General features: G+C 42.1%; 3 protein-coding genes across 5 annotated transcripts in view; all 3 read left to right on the plus strand.

The window, feature by feature from the left end:
- Positions 1 to 4,418, plus strand: part of LOC6551582 — a 46,671-nt gene extending 42,253 nt beyond the window's left edge. For all 3 annotated transcript variants that reach the window (XM_026982681.1, XM_026982680.1, XM_026982682.1), the window contains 3 exons: positions 2,019 to 2,278; positions 2,454 to 2,546; positions 3,896 to 4,418. In XM_026982681.1, coding sequence (XP_026838482.1) covers positions 2,019 to 2,278; positions 2,454 to 2,546; positions 3,896 to 4,000 — 458 coding nt within the window. In that variant the 3' untranslated portion in view covers positions 4,001 to 4,418. The remainder of the gene's footprint in view (positions 1 to 2,018; positions 2,279 to 2,453; positions 2,547 to 3,895) is intronic.
- Positions 4,419 to 9,160: 4,742 nt separating this feature from the next.
- Positions 9,161 to 9,889, plus strand: LOC6551580. The gene is made up of 3 exons (XM_001977231.3): positions 9,161 to 9,455; positions 9,511 to 9,658; positions 9,763 to 9,889. Exons 1-3 carry the CDS (start codon positions 9,161 to 9,163, stop codon positions 9,887 to 9,889), a joined length of 570 nt encoding a protein of 189 aa, XP_001977267.2.
- Positions 9,890 to 13,877: 3,988 nt separating this feature from the next.
- Positions 13,878 to 18,640, plus strand: part of LOC6551577 (LIM domain-containing protein A) — a 35,560-nt gene continuing 30,797 nt past the window's right edge. Inside the window, exon 1 of the mRNA XM_001977228.3 lies at positions 13,878 to 14,455. Coding sequence (XP_001977264.2) covers positions 14,227 to 14,455 — 229 coding nt within the window. The 5' untranslated portion in view covers positions 13,878 to 14,226. The remainder of the gene's footprint in view (positions 14,456 to 18,640) is intronic.

The following is an 18,640-nucleotide window of genomic DNA, read 5'->3' on the forward strand; positions in this document are numbered from 1 at the left end:
TAAGAAGATTAGGTAAGCAGCGAGCTTTGAAAAGAACCAATAAGGATTTCTACACCATTCTACAAAACAAATGTAAATACCATGCAGTAGACTAGAAAATTCGAGGAACTAGCGAAAGTTCATCTTTTCAAAATTGCAAGTCCCATGGGCCACACAATTTCCTCAAATGAAATGAGGCTGCACGTTTTTTTTACTGAGCTCCATTAAAAGAAAAGTGGCAGTGGTTTGGGTTTTAGGCCAGAGATGAAGTCACATCAACGTCAGGCTTTTTCGTTGCCCCCAAAATGTATTCATGAATATCATACGCTGTGCAAATTAAATTTATTTTACATGAGCCATGGGTCTGGCGACCTTCGCTGCTGCACCTGCAACCTGCAGCCTGCTCCTACTACGTGCTGCATGTTGCATGCCGCATGCGGCAGGCGGCAGGCTGATTAAAAATCCCCGAGCAGCGAAGCTGGGCAACTTTATTTACGCAAGCCAAACAGCCAGTGGAGGAGGATCAGAGTTGAGGGGCGCTGGGGGCTGGGGGCTGGGGCGGACCAGGGCGCATAGAATGAAAGGTTGCCATGATTAACTTTTAGATAGGACATGGTCACAGAGCGGGGGTAGTTGCACGTAGAATGCAGAATGTTGGTTCTTGGCCGCTGGGCGCCGGCGAACTCGAGGTCAAATCTGCTGCGCGGGCGTGCAAAAAACAAGCCAAGCCATAATGAAGCCCCAGCACACTACAAAACATTTCAGGGCACAGTAGTCTAAAAAGGCTAAAGAAACAGATATTCCAATCTAGAGAATTTTACAACTTGTGTATAATAAAGTTTCACAGCAAGCGTTAGTAACGTAAATAAAAAGCGACTATATAAAATGGAATATGACAATGAAGGCACCTTAAATTTTTGCCAGTGCAAACTCTATAAACAGCGCCCACCCTTCGTCACTCTCCTGAGCATCATTCAAATCATTTTCGCCTGCGTTTAAATATGAATGTTCTTTGCACACATGGGAGGTGACGCCAAAGTGGGCGGCGAATGGCAGGAGTTTCCCAGCACAGCGCTTTACTAATTCACTTGCTAGCTTGCCTTCATTGTTGATGCTCCACGCCCCCATTCTCCCATGCTCCCGCTTTCCCATTTCCCATTTTCATTTCCCAGACGCTTTTCCAGCTTAGCTGGTGGGCGGTGGTGGCAGAAAAGACATCAATGCAATTGTTGGCTGTAATTAAACAGATGTTATTACTGCAAAAGCAAAAGCGGTGAGTTTCGCAAACATACGTTCGTATATGTGCTGAAAAGCGAATGTTCATTAACTGGGCATGTTGAGGTTAAAAATCCGAAATATAACCTATTCTTACACAGATTTGGTGGCGAAATTTGAAAAACTTTTTATTTTCCAATCGAAATTCTCAACTGTTTGGCTCTATTTATTTTAAGCAGATTACAGCCAAGAAGTGGGAATGGCATTCACTGAGTGAATTGCCAAATTTCCCAGTACGTCTGTGTGTGATTTCGGTTTTTTATTTCAAATATCTGTGTGACTCTACCTGCGACGTGTCACTGTGGGTGTCCACTACTGTGGAATGTGAGTGGGTGAGTGTTTGAGTGTGCCATGTGCTATGCCAAAAATGTGCACTTGCGTTGAGGAGACAGCAAAAGGATTGGGTAAAGAATTTTAAATTAAATTAAATTCCGACAGCAAAATGCAATCACATAGTGCGGAAAGAGAAAGGGCTCAGAGTGAGAGTAATTTACATATTTTGCAATTAAATCGCACCGAAATCAGGCCAAAAAGAACCCACGCACCCACTCACAAATCAATTGATTGATTCTTTTGTAACTGAAATGGTTATAAACACATGCACATATCGGTCGAAACTGGGATAATATGGCATAAAATGCGTTAAAGCGAGACATTGACAAGCACAATTGAAAATGGAACAAGTTTTCAAAGTTATTCCCCCACTATGTTGTACTATTCATTCAATTTCGATTCACCATTCACCTCCGATTCGCGATTCACAGCCGATGTCAATGTAAACGAGAGTCCGGTGCACCTGACCATATGTGATACCGCCGGCCAGGACACCTTGGATCCGCTGCGGGAGCTCTGCTATCCGGACAGCGATGTGTTCCTGCTCTGCTTCTCGGTGGTGAAGCCGGAAACATTTCGGGCCATCAAGGCCAAGTGGGCACCGAAGTTCGCCAAGACCAAGGCGGCCCTGATTTTGGTTGGCACCCAGGCCGATCTTCGCACCAGCCCAAATGTCCTTAACAAACTGCAGGTGAGTCGCACAGGATTGCTTCGTTGCGAGCACTGATTTATTAATGCTTCTGCCGCCTGAGGCGGCTTTATCATTATTTATCTGGCTGCGATTCAAATATTTATGAAATTCTGATTTGGTTTCATCTGGCCGGGAGCTAACTTGATTTTCCTTTTCTTCGCATCCCGTTTTGCAGACAAATGGCGAGAAAGCAATTTCATATGCAGACGCCTGGGATTTGGCAACAACAATTGGCGCAAAATACATTGAGACTTCGTCAGCCACACAGGTGAGTTGGTTAGTTGGTAAGCAGCCAAAAGAAAACGCGCAAAACCGTAACGAAAAATCGAAAAAAAAATATGATAAAAATCAGCACAGAAAGAGTGCATCAAATTAATTAAAGGCGAAAGGCAGACAAGTCATTGCTCCGCGACTCCGACTTCAATGCGGCTGTGTCGTGTAGGCACTTGGAAAAAATAATGTAGCACTCTTTTTGGGCAACGTGTATAGGAGATAACAGATACCCTGTAGTAGTTGAAAGAAGAATGAATTCATCAAATTCTATTCAATATAACTTCAGAGCCTCAATGGCAGCCAATAGCTGATAACTATCTACATCTATGGAATATTATTTAAATGTAACTCCATTAGGCAGCATACCCTAATGACTATAGAGGATAATATGGCGAAAGAAGCCTCCGGGCAAGGGGGAAAAAAAAAACGCCTGGCTTAATTCCGCAGCCAAAAGGAGACGTCCTCCGCTGGGAGGCAGTTCGTCCTGGTCGGTTTTTATCCTTTGGAGTCGCCTTGTCACACTGCACAAACACACATACACACAATAATCATAATTGTGCGGTTGTTAAGAGAGAGAGAGAGGGAGAGAGGAGGAGAGAGAGAGAGATGGCGAGAGGAGGTCGAGGGAATCCCCTTGTTTGCCCCAACACATCCGACTGAATGCAGTCGCTCCTGTCAGCCGTGCATTGCACTCTGCCTGGATTTCCCCGAAGGTAACAGCTCTGCCACGCCCCTCTGTTAACACACCGCCCACCGGGGAGGGGGGAGTACTCACAAAAGAAGGCGACAACGAAGATGAAGCGATTGCAACAAATTATAAAGCACTTGCCACCACCTACCAGAGAGGATGGCGATAACGATGATGATGATGGTGACAATTTGTTGTTCCAAGTGCTTCGCTAGTTGCTGGAAAATAAGACAGCATACATATATATATACAAAACAAGCCGCGATAAAGTTGCACTGCCGTCGGCGTGAAGAACTGTTCAAAATTTGCTTTGAAAAACTTCGGGAAAATATGCCTACTTTGATCCCCAGAGGTTTTGAAACGGATATGGAATAGCTGGCGTGTAGAGTTTCATTTATATTTTGCGAGCACTAGTTAAGTGCTAAATGCTAAACAGCACTAAGCTAATTAATAGCAAAGGTGTAATCGCAGAGGTGGTTTTAAAATAAGCAAACTAATAAATGTCAGTTAGTTAATTTAGGCGAACATTTCTCATATGGCACATATCCAGCCAGACAATACAAGTAATTAGTGCAAGAGAGGCAGAGTAACTTTATTTGCGTGGCTTCATTGATTTAATTAGGCAGTGATTAATGGCCATATTATTTCGTTCGCAGGACAAAGTCAAGGATGTGTTCGACGCAGCCATTTGGGAAGGACTTGTGCCCACCACCCTGCCGCCCACGCCCTCGTTTTGGAGGAAACTCTTCTGCCTGGCCTGAAACTCGATGGAAACTCAACTCAACGCACGATTTATGATTATTTTTTGATTAGTTACATTTAACTAGTATTTATATGGAGTTTTTTTTAGAGATTTTCGTTTAGCAGTGCTTGCACACAGACTGATCTACACATAAACTAAAGTAATCTACATATACAAAATTAATGTTTAATGCCGAAACGAAGATGTTTTCATGATAGATTTTAAACACTAACTCGTAATCATGTTCGTGGTTTTCTCTCATCATTATTACTCTTATTTTTATTTTTTTTTTTTGCCTAATTATAGCCTTACACTGTTTAGAGCCTAGAATCCACAACTATGTTATATCATTCCATCCATTTTTAAGCATTACGTTTTAAGAAAATATTTCAAATATTGTATATCGAAGACAGCATTAAATATAGAAGTGAAACATATCCACCAGACAGTTTTGTCCAAATTGAATTCTTCACAGTTGCCAAATAATGTGGCATTAGGCCGTAAGTGCTGGCACAAAAAAAGATAATAATGAAAACACGACGGGCATTACGAGGGCTTGGATTTGAGAGCAGAATCAACAAAAACAACATTAGCGTTTCAGCGAACTCCTCATTCTCGACTTTCCCAAGTAAACACACACTCGCACAGACACACTCTGCGCACCCACACACGCACACCTACAAGGATGCAGGCGCATGTGGATGAAAAGTTGATGGTAAAACTGAAGGAAAAACATCTGAAGTTTGCATGCCACGTATAACGACATGGGAAAACTATAGAAGCTAGAAGAGACCATTTGGGAAATTGAAATATTTTTTTTAAATATGCATACGTATGTATGTATATAAATGGTAATGTATTAAATGGAATTACAAAAATGGACGCTAGCAAAAATATATTATTTTATATAAAATCAGTTTGGTGCCAAACCGAAGTAAATTTTAATGAAAGAGAACGATTAGGAATTTCTTAAATAAATGCCATGTTTAAAGAACGTAAAATCCCAAACAGTCACTTTATCCAACTTAGCATGAAAGTAGGCGAAAATTTCGTTGAAAATGAAAAACCCTTCTTTTTACTTTGCTCAAGACAGAGGCCATCAAGTGTCCCGCCGATGCTGATGTCCTGATTGTGCAAATATTTTACTTAGGCAGGGCAAAAAGTGCAATATGCACGGCAACGGAGGTGGAGGTCAACAAGGGTTAAACAGCCCAAGTGAGAGCAGCAGTAATAACCAAACTGAACCAGCCGAACTGATGGGCGGCAAGTGCAGTGTAAACATTTTCACATTGTCTGCCAAAAATCTGCCGAGCAAACAGTTAATGTGCCTGTCGACAGCAGCAGCAGTAGCAGCAGCAGTGGCAACATGCCGCAAGTTGCCGCAGCAACATGCAACAGTTCGGTTTTTGCGTAGCACATAAAACTTGGAGATACGGCAAGACGGCATTGCAGAGGTCCATACAGCAAAAACTCATAATAAATCAATGGCAGGACGAAGGAAACTTGGTAATGTCATGTTTGCAAATTTATGGCTACTTACATACAAGCGCACAAGCAATAAATACACAATTTATTAGACAAATATTTTGGGGGCAAGAAATTACGTATACGTATGCTTGCCCTGCTAATGATGCACATCTCCACTTGGTCAAATGAGTCCATGTGTCTGTGCGTGTTCAAGTGTGTGCGTGTGTGCGTGTGTGTGTGCTGTCCTATTCGTCCTGTCCAGATGTCACTTCATTTTGAGGGCGTCCTATGAAATATTGAGTAGATCACAAGGCCTTCGGGTATGCCCATCGATTTGAGCCAAATTTCAACCCACTTACGATTAGTCCTGCGGCGCTCGATTCGAAATTCAATTCAAGTTCCATAATGAAAAATGTATCTGTGGAACTGTTGAATGGGTTTCCCGATTTTTTGTGTGTTTCGAGATGGCTTGGCGAAGCATCTTATTTCGATTTTTGCGTTATTTTACGTAGCTCGGTTGTTGTTTGCTACGTGCCAATAAAGCGCCGTCTGGAGTGGGGGCACGCGGCTATTTATGTGGGTTATTCACGCGCACGGGATGTGGACCGCATCCGTAGCCCTTGTGCCCTGCCTTACATACTATACATGTATGTGTGCGTAATTTACTTAGGAAAAGATACAGCAACGGATACGGATACGGATACATGTGGCACAGATACGCGGCTGGCGGACACGCCACTTGAACCCGGTGACGGTCGCCTGGCCCTCGAATGTAGGATGATACCCTGTAAGTCTGGCACAGGACACTTGGACCCTCAAGAAAGACCCTCAACTAAAGCAACTTTTAGAGGTATCGCAATTTCAGAAACGGAATGAAATTAGTCCATATAAGTAGTCCATGCAATTAGCAACTGCATAAATTTATAAGACATATTTAAAGTAAAGCACCGGGTATTTCGGCAGTCCTTAATCCGGATTTATCATTTTCTTGGCTGTTTTCTAACCGCCATTGTTCCCGCGGCAAGTTGAGAGCTCTTGCGATGAGGCTAAAACTTATAATCATGGCATCATCAACAAAATTATCGTTTTGCCACAGACGGCACACACACACATGTGATGGGAAGTGGAGGTCCTGCACAGATACACTCGCCATTTAAGAGCATAAAAGCGGGACGTGCTCGAAATGTGAATTACTCGTGCCCCAAAACCCTCAAAAAAAAAAAAAAGAAAAAAAAATCACACACACTGTTGCACTTAGAGCGGTTGAGAGTGTGTGTGCGTGTTGATTTTGCTCTTTGGCTCCATTTGTGCTCATAACTTAAACTATTTTACACGAACCCAAGGAACATTTACTCGACTTTTTCCTTTGTTTTCCCTCTATGTTGTTCTTGCCCCTTATTTAGTCACTCAGCTTTAGCCAAGCTTTTCTCTTCTTTTTTTTTTTTTGGGTGAGGGAAATTTGCGGATGAGGGTAGAGTTTTGTGGATCTGGCACCTTCAATATCTTTTCCCTCACTTCCCCCAGTTTTTTCTCTTTTGGCAAATTAACAAGCCAGCAGGAGGGTGTGAGAAAAGGCGTCAGCAGCAGTTTCAGCTTCCCTTTTAAACATTGATTTCCTGGCGCCTAGGTACATGGCGCTTGCACTGCGAAAAATGTTTGATGCGATGCCCGTAGGTATCTTTGAATATTCGTAATATTTATATTTTCAAACAGCTTTCAAGCTTTCTTGTGAATATTTTTCCCAGGTGTACAAATGTAATTGAAGCATCGAAGAAATCGCAATTCGCACGGACGCATTTTCTCGCAGAAGGAAACAACAAATAGAGACATACATATACGTATATAAACGTAAATAAATATATTTATATATATGTATATAGTATATAAAAGTAAAAGAGGCGGATTATATGGGGGCGGTGAAAGCTTGGTGAAAAGTGGGCGGTAAGGAGAAGATACGACTGCTCCATTCAGCAGCTGTGAACGGTGAAAACCTTTTTGGCGCTAATTGCAATTACACGAAATATTATTTGCACACATTTCCAGCCAAAGCCGCAATCAGTGCGACAGAGAGGGCGCTACTGCTCGCGAGAGAGATGGCTATAGGCGGTCTGTGCGAGAATAAGCTAACAGTTTAATCAGCTGAACGAATGCGAAATCCCGAGACCACGAACTGAAGGCCAATCCCCGGGATCAACGAGTAAGGAGTGGCCCAAATGAGTGCTATTAATTTAAATGCGGCACTTTAATGAACTAAATGGACTAAATGGCCTGGTACACATTTTGAATAATCTAATAAAAATGCCCCTCCGCTAAGCATTGCCCAACTTATTCATGCTGCTACATTTTCCACCGATAGCCGACCTTCAGAGTGAATAAATAGTCAAAATGCCAACAATGCCAGCATCCATAATGGCATGCGAACCCTTCACAGATTTCTTTTTGCCCGTCTCATCCATTTATTTGCGTACCCAAATCAGCACCTGATACGCCAGGTACTTCCCATTCCCATTCCCACTCCCGCCGCATCTGTCACATTCAATTGCAGTTGCTATGCACAATTGTCTGGCGTGTTGGCCGATAAGCCCAAACCCCATAACCCCTTGACCCCTAGACCCCTAGACCCCTATTCAATCCCCTGTCCCACTGGATCCGCAAACAGCGTGCTATAAATCAAACATCAAAGCGATGAGCCAACTTGAAATGGACTGCAAATTTATGCAGCGACAGCTCTCAGTGCCCGATCCCAAAAAACCCGTTTCCCATTTGAATGGCAGATGGCGGAACAACAGGAGTAAGCCAATCAAAGGTTGGCCCACACGGAGTTCATAAACAAATTTAAAAAGTGTAAAAAAAAATGTAATGCCAGCAAAGTTCAGGCGTTTTAAAAAATTCCAGCGCATTTAATTGACAACGATAAATGTTAGTCTAAGCTGTGTAAAAAGGAGGCATTTTTCACGTGCCTCTGTTTTTGACAAACTAAAGGGATGTTTTTCCCAATGCAGATATGTATGTTCGTTATCCATATGCAAATGAAAGTTTTCATTATAATTTCTCGTATACCTGTTTAGTTTATTTGCGCCTGCATACTATTTACATGCATGCGATAAAGTTGATTAAATGCAAAGTGGCAAGCAGAATTTCATTCCCATTTTTCCTCGCAGCCTGTCGTCGCAAAATATTGAAAAACTTGAGGGAAAACGGGAAAAGCAAAAAATGAACTGGGGGATACGCAAACACGAGTACAGTGTGAAAAACTACTCCACGAGAAAAACAGCAACGCTATACGACTTCTCCAACCTGTTTTATGTCTTCTCGAAGCATTAAGAGGTGAGATAATTTTGAGAAATTTGCTATTTTTATTAAACGCCTAAAAAGTTATAAAGATTTGTGCCAGTGTAGGCGGTCAGCAGCACATATTGCAAAAGTTATGAACAGGAAATGAAACGGAAGCTGACAATATTCTCGAACGACGATGACGGTGATTCATCTAGACCATTTTCATTTCGAGCTCCTTTCGACCAACTGTAGATTTTCCTATTGGTGACTCGTTGATATTGCTGGCGGCAGCTGGTTAATTGGCCCAGAATGTTTTGCTATCGGCAACTGTTTTTGGCCGAGCTCTTTGTTGCACATGGATTCCTATTTTTTGGCATAATTGGCGTAGGAATAAAAGCCGTCGTAGGGCGAAACTGGCCAAGCAGAAGGGTTTGTAATGGCCGCAGAGAAGCATCGCATGTTGTTCCAAGGCCAGGATCCCGGCGAGGATCTGCAGAAACGGCGACCCATGTCCTTGTCGCCATCGGAGCCGCCCACCTACGATGATGCCATGCAAACGCTCTCGACTCTGGACAGTTTGGACCTCCACACCGGCCGTCGAAGAACCTTCTTCGCGGAGCCCCAGCATCTGCGGTCCAGGGTGGAGGAGCTGCCGATGCCCCAAGTGGAAGACGAGGCACTCCAATCGGTGGGTTCATCGGGCTGCAATCACACTGTGCCACCTGTGAGAAGTAACTATGAACTCACATCCAAGCCACTGCATATTTCGCAATTGCCTTTTGCCAGATTTCTTCATGCTGAGCCCGCAACCCAAGCTGGGTAGCCAGGCGATGGACATCGTGTGTCCAGCTTGTGGTCAACGCGGATTGAGTCGATTGAAGAGGTCGCCAAATGGGCGGACCCACCTATGGGCGCTCTGCTTGTGCGCTTTTGGGTGAGTACGGCACTTAAAACTACAAAAATCGTATGAACAAATCAATTGGTATAAAGTATCTTATAAGTGCGAAGTACTCATAGCCAAATGTGTGTTCATTTCAGTTGGTGCTGCTGCGCTTGCTTGTGTCCGTATCTATGGAATGGCTGCCGGACGACCTATCATTACTGCTCCGCCTGCGAGATCTTCCTGGGCGCACATTATCCGCGGAGCTGCTGCCGGCGGCTGTAGGCCGGAAATATCCTGCAGGATCGCAGCCGGAATCCGGCCGCTAATTGTAAAAGTTTTCCGTGTGTGCGAATAAAGCTGAGTGGGCGGCACGCGCTCCTGACCACAAGGACCAAGGACCATGAGGAACACGGTGCCGGGCGCGGCCGGAAATTGTGCGCCGTCAAATCGAATTGCCAGCCTAAGCCCATCGCCCATCGTCCTTCGTCCTCAATCCGCAATCCACCAATTCCACCAACAGCCATACACGATACACCACACACCATTACCATTGCCATGCCCCCGCCCCGTTGCCCAAATGATGCATAACTGGGCAAAACAAATTGCCTAATCATCACTCCGTTTCGCACATCCTGCCGCCGAGAGCGGCATTTGTGGACGCTGCTAGTTAGTTGATACCCTGCCAAAGGAGGACATTCGATTTAGAAACAGTTACGAATATATACTATTGAAAAAAAGATACATTTGCCTATGTAACTTTTATGAGGCCAAACGGAAGTAAATTCCATGCTGTTTTTTGCCAAACTTTATATAAGCCAATGGAGAAGGGTGTCCCAGAATTTGAATAATCAGCGGTGGTTTGGCTTCCAGTTGCGCTTTTTTCGCGTTTTCTGCCTATTTCAGTGCAATGCGCGGCTTTGTTCAATTTTTGGACTGCAATTGGCCAGCGGGGCACCAAATTCAATTAGCGCCTCCTGCGTTGCAGCCTTCAGTGCAACATGGCCTTCGTCGCAGGGGCCAATAACTGTTACTGAAAGCCAGCTAAGGATGGATTGACTAGAAACAAAAGCAGAACTCGGCAATTAGTCGGGTTATGAAGCCGCAACAACAGTTATGGCCAAAAGAGCATTATGGCCGAGCTGGAATAATGTGGAAGCAACAACTCAATCGCATCAAGTATACGCCGCTTTGTCCAGGCGTCGGTTTATTGCCACTGCCATGCTGTCGTAATAACAATGATAATCAAGGCAATAATAATCATACTTATAATAATGCGTACTGATATAACAATGAAAATGAGGTGCCAACGGCTGCTCGTCCCAAAAAGCTGGCCAATTTAATTAGAACAGCTTCTGCTTCTGGCAGGTCTTCTGTTTTTGCGCTTGTCCATTGGTGCCAACAGTAAACAATGCACATCATTTTGTAATATTATATATTACTACGTATAAGGCGACTCAACTTTTGCTGTATTATTTGGGAAATTTGTGCTTTAATTCATGATTTTCCTTAAGTATTTATGTAATTTTGATCATCCGTCCATTTTGGAAATTTCTATATTTTAACAATACTTTTGTTGAGTTCGTTATTCAATCGAATCCATAATCGAGTTTGGGTCAAAAGTCCATGTGCTCATTTTTGGCTTAGTTATGAACAAATTCCAAAAAGCAAAAGCAGTTTTTACAATTTTCCACCTTAAAATAAGCAGTTTTTTGGCCACAACTTTTAAAATAATTGTCTAAATATGGAATGTCATACCTCGTTGGACTCGTAATTAAATTTCCAATCGAGCTGTGTCCAAAAATGGGAATGCTAATTTTTTTGCCATTTTTTGCAAATTTTGATGATGTTACCCCTTACAAAAAATGCGAAAATTGGCCGAAAAATGAATTTCCCAAAATCGGTCAAAAAGTGATATGCGTGGTTAGATTTGGTAATTAGCTACTCAAAACAGTTTTTCTTTCATCTTTGTGATCATTTTTGGCCAAGATATGACTAAAATGCCCATTTAAAATATTTCAATTTTTGCCTAAATCCGTTTTTTCGAATTTCGGTCATAAAATAATCAATTTTTTGGCCACTACTTTGGAAATAATTGTCCAATAATGGAATATCATACTTCGTTGAGCTCGTAATTAAATTTCCAATCAAACTGCATTCAAAAGTTGGAATTGTATTTTTTTTGCCATTTTTTCCAAATTTTGATGATGTTACCCCTTACAAAAAATGCGAAAATTGACAAAAAAATTAATTTCCCAAAATCCATCAAAAAGTGATAGGGGTGGTTAGATTTGGTAATTAGCTGCTCAACACAGTTATTCTTTCATCTTTATGATCATTTTTGGCCAAGATATGACTAAAATGCCCATTTAAAATATTTCAATTTTTACCAAAATCCAATTTTTCGAATTTCGCCCATAAAATAATCATTTTTTTTTGCCATAACTTTTAAAATAATTGTCCAAGAATGGAATATCATACCTCGTTGGGTTCGTTATTAAATTTCCAAACATCTGTATTCAAAAGTTGGAATTATATTTTATTTAGCCATTTTTTGCAAAATTTGATATCACATATACGATAACTGACTAACTATTATCCCTAAATCCATTTAAAAAGAATAGCCTTCGTTAGCGGCGGTTATTTTTTAGCTACATGAATTTGTAGTCAAGTTACTATGCAAAATAAATTCGTAAATATAGATTTCTTGTCAAAATTTGTTTCCCATTTGTAATAGCAGCCGTAGGTGCAAAAAAAAATGCAATGCTTTCGCAGTCCAGCGATTGATTCAATAATTTGCAGCATGAAATTGCTGTTCGCTATCAATATCCCAAGGACAGACAGATCTACCTTTGCGTACTCCCTGTTATTTTGCAGTGATGCCGCCTTCTCTCTGGCATTTAAAAAAGTGCAGCATTTTTTAAGCTTCAATATGCTGGGATATTTACGAATATTTCGTGGATATTTGTGCGTCGTCGATGAGTTGTTAACGCAGCTGCAGATACAGATACAGATACAAATACAGACGCCCAAACTCCCAAAAGGGGCGAACGCTAATCAAATTGCCACACAGCCGCGCAAATCAACTGCAAAATGTTTTAATTAAGAACGGAAGAAAAGGCGGCGGGGCGTGGCGGGGCGGGTCGGGGCGGTGCCGAATGCCAACTACTGAATACGAATTGAGAAAATTGCGAAATTGCAATTGCAATTGCGATGCAAATCGACGCACAGGATCCGCCGGCAACAGCAACAGTTAAGCCCAGCAGCAACATCAGTCCGTAAGCCCGTAATCGTGGCCCAAATGGCAGCAGCAGCAGCAGCAGTAACGGCAGTGGCAATCATGTCCAACTCTTCCTGATCCGCGGGCCACAGGTCATAGTTCACACCGCTGCAACAGTTGCTGCTGCTGCTTAAACCAGCAACTAGCTGCAGCAATGCCAGTAGCGGCAAGTGCAGCAGCTGCACACAACGCTCATTTTGACGAGGTGCTCTTCAAATATTACGGCCCAAAACAAATCAAAAATTGGAAAAAAAAAAACAAATTGAAAAAACCGAATACAGTCAATTTAAAAAACAAAACAGGGCTTAGTATTAAATTTGGTACGAGCAACAGCTAAATTTGTATTAATTCCATTTGTAATTGTCCTTTTGATAGTATTAAATGATTTTTATATTTTATTATTTATAGTATTTTTGCTTAGATGCTTAAATAAATGATTTATTTTTTTTACTTCTTAAGTATACCAAATTAACCACCTTTTCATAATCTCATTTCAGTTATCAAAGCAACCACAGGCTACATCAATTGATCGGCAGCGAAATCGAGCAGCAACAGTTGCGGCTTCTGTCCACTAAAAGCGATTTTGGAAAACACCAGGGATTGCCAAAGGCTATTAACCATTATCCATTAGCCCCCATTTTCGAGGGAGCAGCCCTACACCCCTTGGAAAAGCAGCGCCGCCCGAAAACTTGCCTCACGTAGCCAAGCAAATGAACTGCAACTGACTTCTGGCAACTGCAACTGCAACTGCAACTGCCGCGCACCTTGTGCCCCCATTCGCCGCTTCGGATATTGTGATTTCAGATTTTCCGAAAGGCGCAGGCGTCGGGCGACACACAGGACTCGAAGTCGAACTCGTAATAGGACTCGGATTTCGCCGATGGCGAACCCCATTCACCAAAACAGAAGTTCGGCTCCTGACGGGTACGTGCGGCATGTTGCAAGTTGGCAACTGTCGACTGACAAGGCTATATGAGTGTATGGCAGCGCATTTGGTGGCTCAATTGCGCCTCGCACGTTGGCCAGGCAGCAGCTCCTTGCGGCTACTACCGACGACATCGGCTGGAAACGGCAACCGAAAAACCGAGAATATCCTTCGTGGCCGGCTTGCGAATTACGCGTAGTAAGCTGAACTGAATTGAATTGAACTGAAACACAACAGAACTCACAAATTGCGGAGGCTTTGCCGGCTCGATTGTGTTTGGTGTTTGTTTTTTGTGTTTTTGACAGTGTTTTCCTGCAGTTGTTGTCGTTGGGAAAGGAGGTCCTGTTCGAGTACAGTATTCCCACCGGCGAACCGCGCGTTATTTCCGCTTCCGTGTGAGTGCAATTAGTGGGCGGCATGGCGGCGCATTGCCGCCGCTACCGCAGTCGCAGTCGCAGGCCCAAATGCTCCAAGACAATGTCACTGGCGGCTCTGATTTTGGGTTTGAGTCTAGTGGTGGTAACCCTGGCAGCCGGAAATGACGCCATTTCCGCGCCGAAAGCGGTAAAGGATCAGCCATCGGAGATGGAAGATGATGGCGCAGGGCGACCGGACAAGGATTTTGACTTTACCGCCTATGTGAATGGTGAGTGTTTGTGCGGATACTTTTTCCTGGGGTGATTCTTCATCTTTATCTGGTGAGCTGACCACTTGGGAATTCGACTGGCGACTCAATCACTTTCGCTTCCGCTGTCGCAGCTGGAAAATGAAAATTAGCCTGCCAATTCTCCACAGAGAGATGCAGCCAGAAAAGCAATTTGAGTGCTCAAAGTGGTCACAAAACAATTGAGTGTTTGGCTGCGGCAGTTTCAAGCTTTTAGCCGCAAGTACATTTAATTTGATTGGAAAACTTGGCCATAAGTGAAAGGGGAAATCGGCTATAATGGCAGCGGCGTGTGGATAATTGAATCAACCACTTTGTATTTCTCAACAGCTAGGGAGCATTTAGCAATTATTTTCGATTGGACGTTGTGGTAATGCAACGGCACAAATTACACACTAAATAAACAAAAGACAAAGGTAACTAAATTAAATTATAAGGCTGTTTTGTGTTGCCAATAAGTAAGAGACTAATTTACATATCCATGAACCGATTTAAATCAGGCAAATTCATTTAACAATTAGCAAAGTTAGGGAATTTGATAGAAAATATTAAAATTCATTGAGCTTAATTTCTTAGATCAATTTAATTAAAACCACAATAACACATGTTTGAATTTATATGTGTATAATACAAATACTAAAATAATTCCCAGTTTCTACTCACGACCTAAGCAATTTTCGAACTAGTTGATTATTTGGCGAGCTATTAAATATATTATTCTGGTCATGGAATAAACACATCAATTTGGATCCTTCACCGTATGCAAACAAACTGAAATCCCCTCGAGCTGCACACTTCAATATTAAATGGTTTTTGAGCTGGCCAAATAGCCGAACAGTTTCGTGTTCATGATAACTTAGTGGACAATGAACTTTATTTGAAGCGCTCCATTTCAATCAAAGATTTTCCAAATAATTTCCCTGCTAAAAATTGGTAAGCTAACGATATCTAAATCGCTTGTGCAGCACTTTAGAGAATTTCATGTTATATGAGCCACTATCAGATTGTCAATTACGAATGGAGGCATATATATTACAATTGGCACACATGCATATATGTCTAACTGAGATAAATCCAATGATATGTCGTCCAAACTGTTTGGTTTGCTTTGCGAAAATTGCAATTTAAATGTAGTTAACTGTGTTCCCATGTGTGTCTGTGTGTGTGTGCTTTGCCACTTAACAGCTACACGAAAGTCACACAAACATTTCGAATGAGGGGGCGAAAAAGGGGAAAATGGGAAAAAAGGCAGACTGACCGCACTGACAAACATTTCGAAACGTAAAATTTATTTATACCACTTGTAACTGCAAAAAGTAATTTTGTGGAAATCACAAAATGTGTGTGTGTGTGTGTGTGGGGGGGAGCGGGGGAAAGAGAGCCACACGCAAATAACCAGAATGCTCACACTGCGTATTAGTAATCCGACTGGCAAGCAATTGCGTTGCTCATACGCAGTGTGGGTCGCCCACGGCCACCCCAAATGTATGCTATAGATTTTCGCATGTCAATATGCTTAGCCATCCGACCCACTGCAGTGCACCGCTGTGATTCCTCATCCATTGAAAAGCAATTAAATCGCACAGGCACACGATAGTAATACAATACAATAATTGCAAGTGCCGCACTTTCGAATGTGTCACCTTTCGGTGGCAAGGGACTGCCATAACTTGTTGCACCATCGATGTTTAGCCACTTTATCATACCGATGAGATGCGTTTACACTTTAAATAGCCGCCGGCCAAAGGTAACACTTGCAACCTATTGCTTTTGACATGCCTTTGCTTTTGTTATTGCTATTGCTGCTTTGCTGCATCCGTTTAGCCGTAAATTATATCCCGATAAGAGAGTGTGGGTGTGCCACGTGGCTTATGTCAGGAGTACGTGTGTGTGTGTGTCCTATGTGTGTGGTGCAGGTGCGGCTTTGTTTGTAGTACCCTGCAAATCCCAAACTCTCGGGTAGACTCGCTGGTGGCCACAGAAACAAAGCGAACATGTGTGATTTTATTGATTTCATTCCTTTCATCAAACTGTATGCAGTTATTTAATAGCACATCCATGGATTTGCTACAATACAATACCACATCAAACGTGTTTCATTACAAAGAGCTGCCTTATAAAGTACTCAGTATCTTTACCCTCGACCCTTGCGATTGTTATCTAAAAATGCTTTTGTTTATTTTTGGCTGAATGCTAACATTTCGCTGATTTTACAACCGCGACAGGCAGCGTCGACAGGAAAAACAAAAAGACAGAAAAAAAAACGAAAAGGGCCAAAACCCATAAAGTGGTTTGCTCGCAAAGTTCGAAGAGGTGAATTGTGGAAACCATCCTCGTTTGTTGGCCATCATCGACGTCCATATGGTCCATTTCTAAGCCTGGCCATAAACCGTTTGTTTGCCTTTTTGTTTGTTTCTGGCCTTCTCTTTAAACTTGTATTACTTTGTTCTGTAGAAGCCACTCTCTTACTATAATAGCATTAAATATTATCGCACTATAGTGAAACTTAGTAAAGAAAACTTTCAAGTGCCTTGAAACAGCGATGAACATGTATTAAATCATTAAATAAAACGCTATGTAAATGATATTTTAAAACAGTAAATCCATAGCAAGCCAGACTTTTAATTTAGGTAAATATTCATGTATTAGCGTGAAACAATTCCTACCTCCTGTGAAAGTTTCAACTCGCGGTAACTTTTATTGTTGGCGCAATTCACTACCACTAAATTCATGGCAACTGCTGCATTTGGATAAACTAGAAGTTTTTTCTGGGAGCCAGCTTTTTGTCGTATTTTTCCCCTGCCTCTCATTGTTGTTCTTTCCGTGCTGTCCATAAGCAGATAATCAAAAGTAAATAAAAGCATTTTCCATTGTGTGAATCGCAGGCGGAAGGGGAAATCCCCGCCAAAGGAGACAGATTAAATATATACGCGTGCATCTCAGCGCACAGGAATATTTTCAAATGCCGCAGGCCAGAGGCGAAATTAAAAGGGGCTTGTGCTCAGCCTTTTCGGCTTTTTATGAATTATTTCGTAGCTCATTAACAAAAACACGTTTAAGTACTCAAATAATCAAGGGTTTTTTTTTTCTTTTGGTTCCCCTTGCAAAACTTTTCCCAGTCAGTCAATCCAGCTGACTCATGTGTGTATTTGCTGGCATGGATAGGTAATTATTCCGACGATTATTGGGATTTGTTTTGAAGGGCGCCCGGAGAGGGGCATTTAATTAAGTCTGAAGACACTTTGATTGAACCAATTAAGAGTCTAATCATATTAAACAAGAGAACGCAATCGGCCTGAAACACCCGAGTGTCCTTGATTGCTGGAACTCCTGCGTATTGGCATTTGTTGGTTAATAAGAAATGCATTAATTAAGTCTACGACTGGTAGGATTTTATGGGAAAATGTTTCGCAGTGCTCGAGTTTTTTTAAAGAGTTGTAAGTACGTTTACTATTTTATATATTCCGCCTAAGCACATCTATCTAAATGTGAAGACGTCTTAAAAACTCTTATTTTAAAACTCTTTTAAGGGCTTCTAAACCTTCAACTGTGTTGTGTGAATTTACGAAAGTTCTGGGAAAACTCTGATTATTTATTACCTATTAAATTTTACTGCAGGATTTCTGCCCAGTGGTGAACGATACTTTAGCGTTAATAACTCAACGTTTTGATTTGATTTGTTTGCCTGGCCAACTAATTTTCATTTGAGCATTTGTTTATTATTAAGTAAGAGGTAGGGATTACAGATAATTTGTTGATTCACAATTTGTGTGCTGTCAAAACAGGGAGCATATCAAATGAAATCAATTCGTTTTTCATGCGTGCGAGTTCCTGCGACCAGCCAAATTTAAATTGAAACGGTCATTTATATTAATAAAGTTTTCATAAATGAGCAATGAATCGTGCATGTGAATACGATCCTACGTGCTTTTGCAGACTGCTTAATTGGGCATAAGACGCAGGAAGCCAGAAACTTTATGCCACAATAGCCACACACACACACGCACACGCAAAGCGCCTTCATTATGCAAAGGATCCTTTATGTCCTTGTTCCCCGGCTAAAGACACAAAGTGCTGAGAAGTCGACCCAGTGGTACTCCACTCATGTGTATGCAATCTGTCATACACTAATCGAGTGCAAAGTGCTCCCTTGTCTGGCCGCCAATT

The sequence above is a fragment of the Drosophila erecta genome, unplaced genomic scaffold (genome assembly GCF_003286155.1).
Source record: "Drosophila erecta strain 14021-0224.00,06,07 unplaced genomic scaffold, DereRS2 tig00000152-arrow-arrow-pilon, whole genome shotgun sequence".
NCBI lineage: Eukaryota > Metazoa > Arthropoda > Insecta > Diptera > Drosophilidae > Drosophila > Drosophila erecta.

Coding starts and splice junctions, on each gene's coding strand:
- LOC6551580 (XM_001977231.3), top strand. CDS start 9,161: ATGGCCGCAGAGAAGCATCGCATGTTGTTCCAAGGCCAGGATCCCGGC. Junction 9,456..9,510: donor CACTGTGCCACCTGTGAGAA/GTAACTATGAAC, acceptor GCCTTTTGCCAG/ATTTCTTCATGCTGAGCCCG. Junction 9,659..9,762: donor CTCTGCTTGTGCGCTTTTGG/GTGAGTACGGCA, acceptor TGTTCATTTCAG/TTGGTGCTGCTGCGCTTGCT.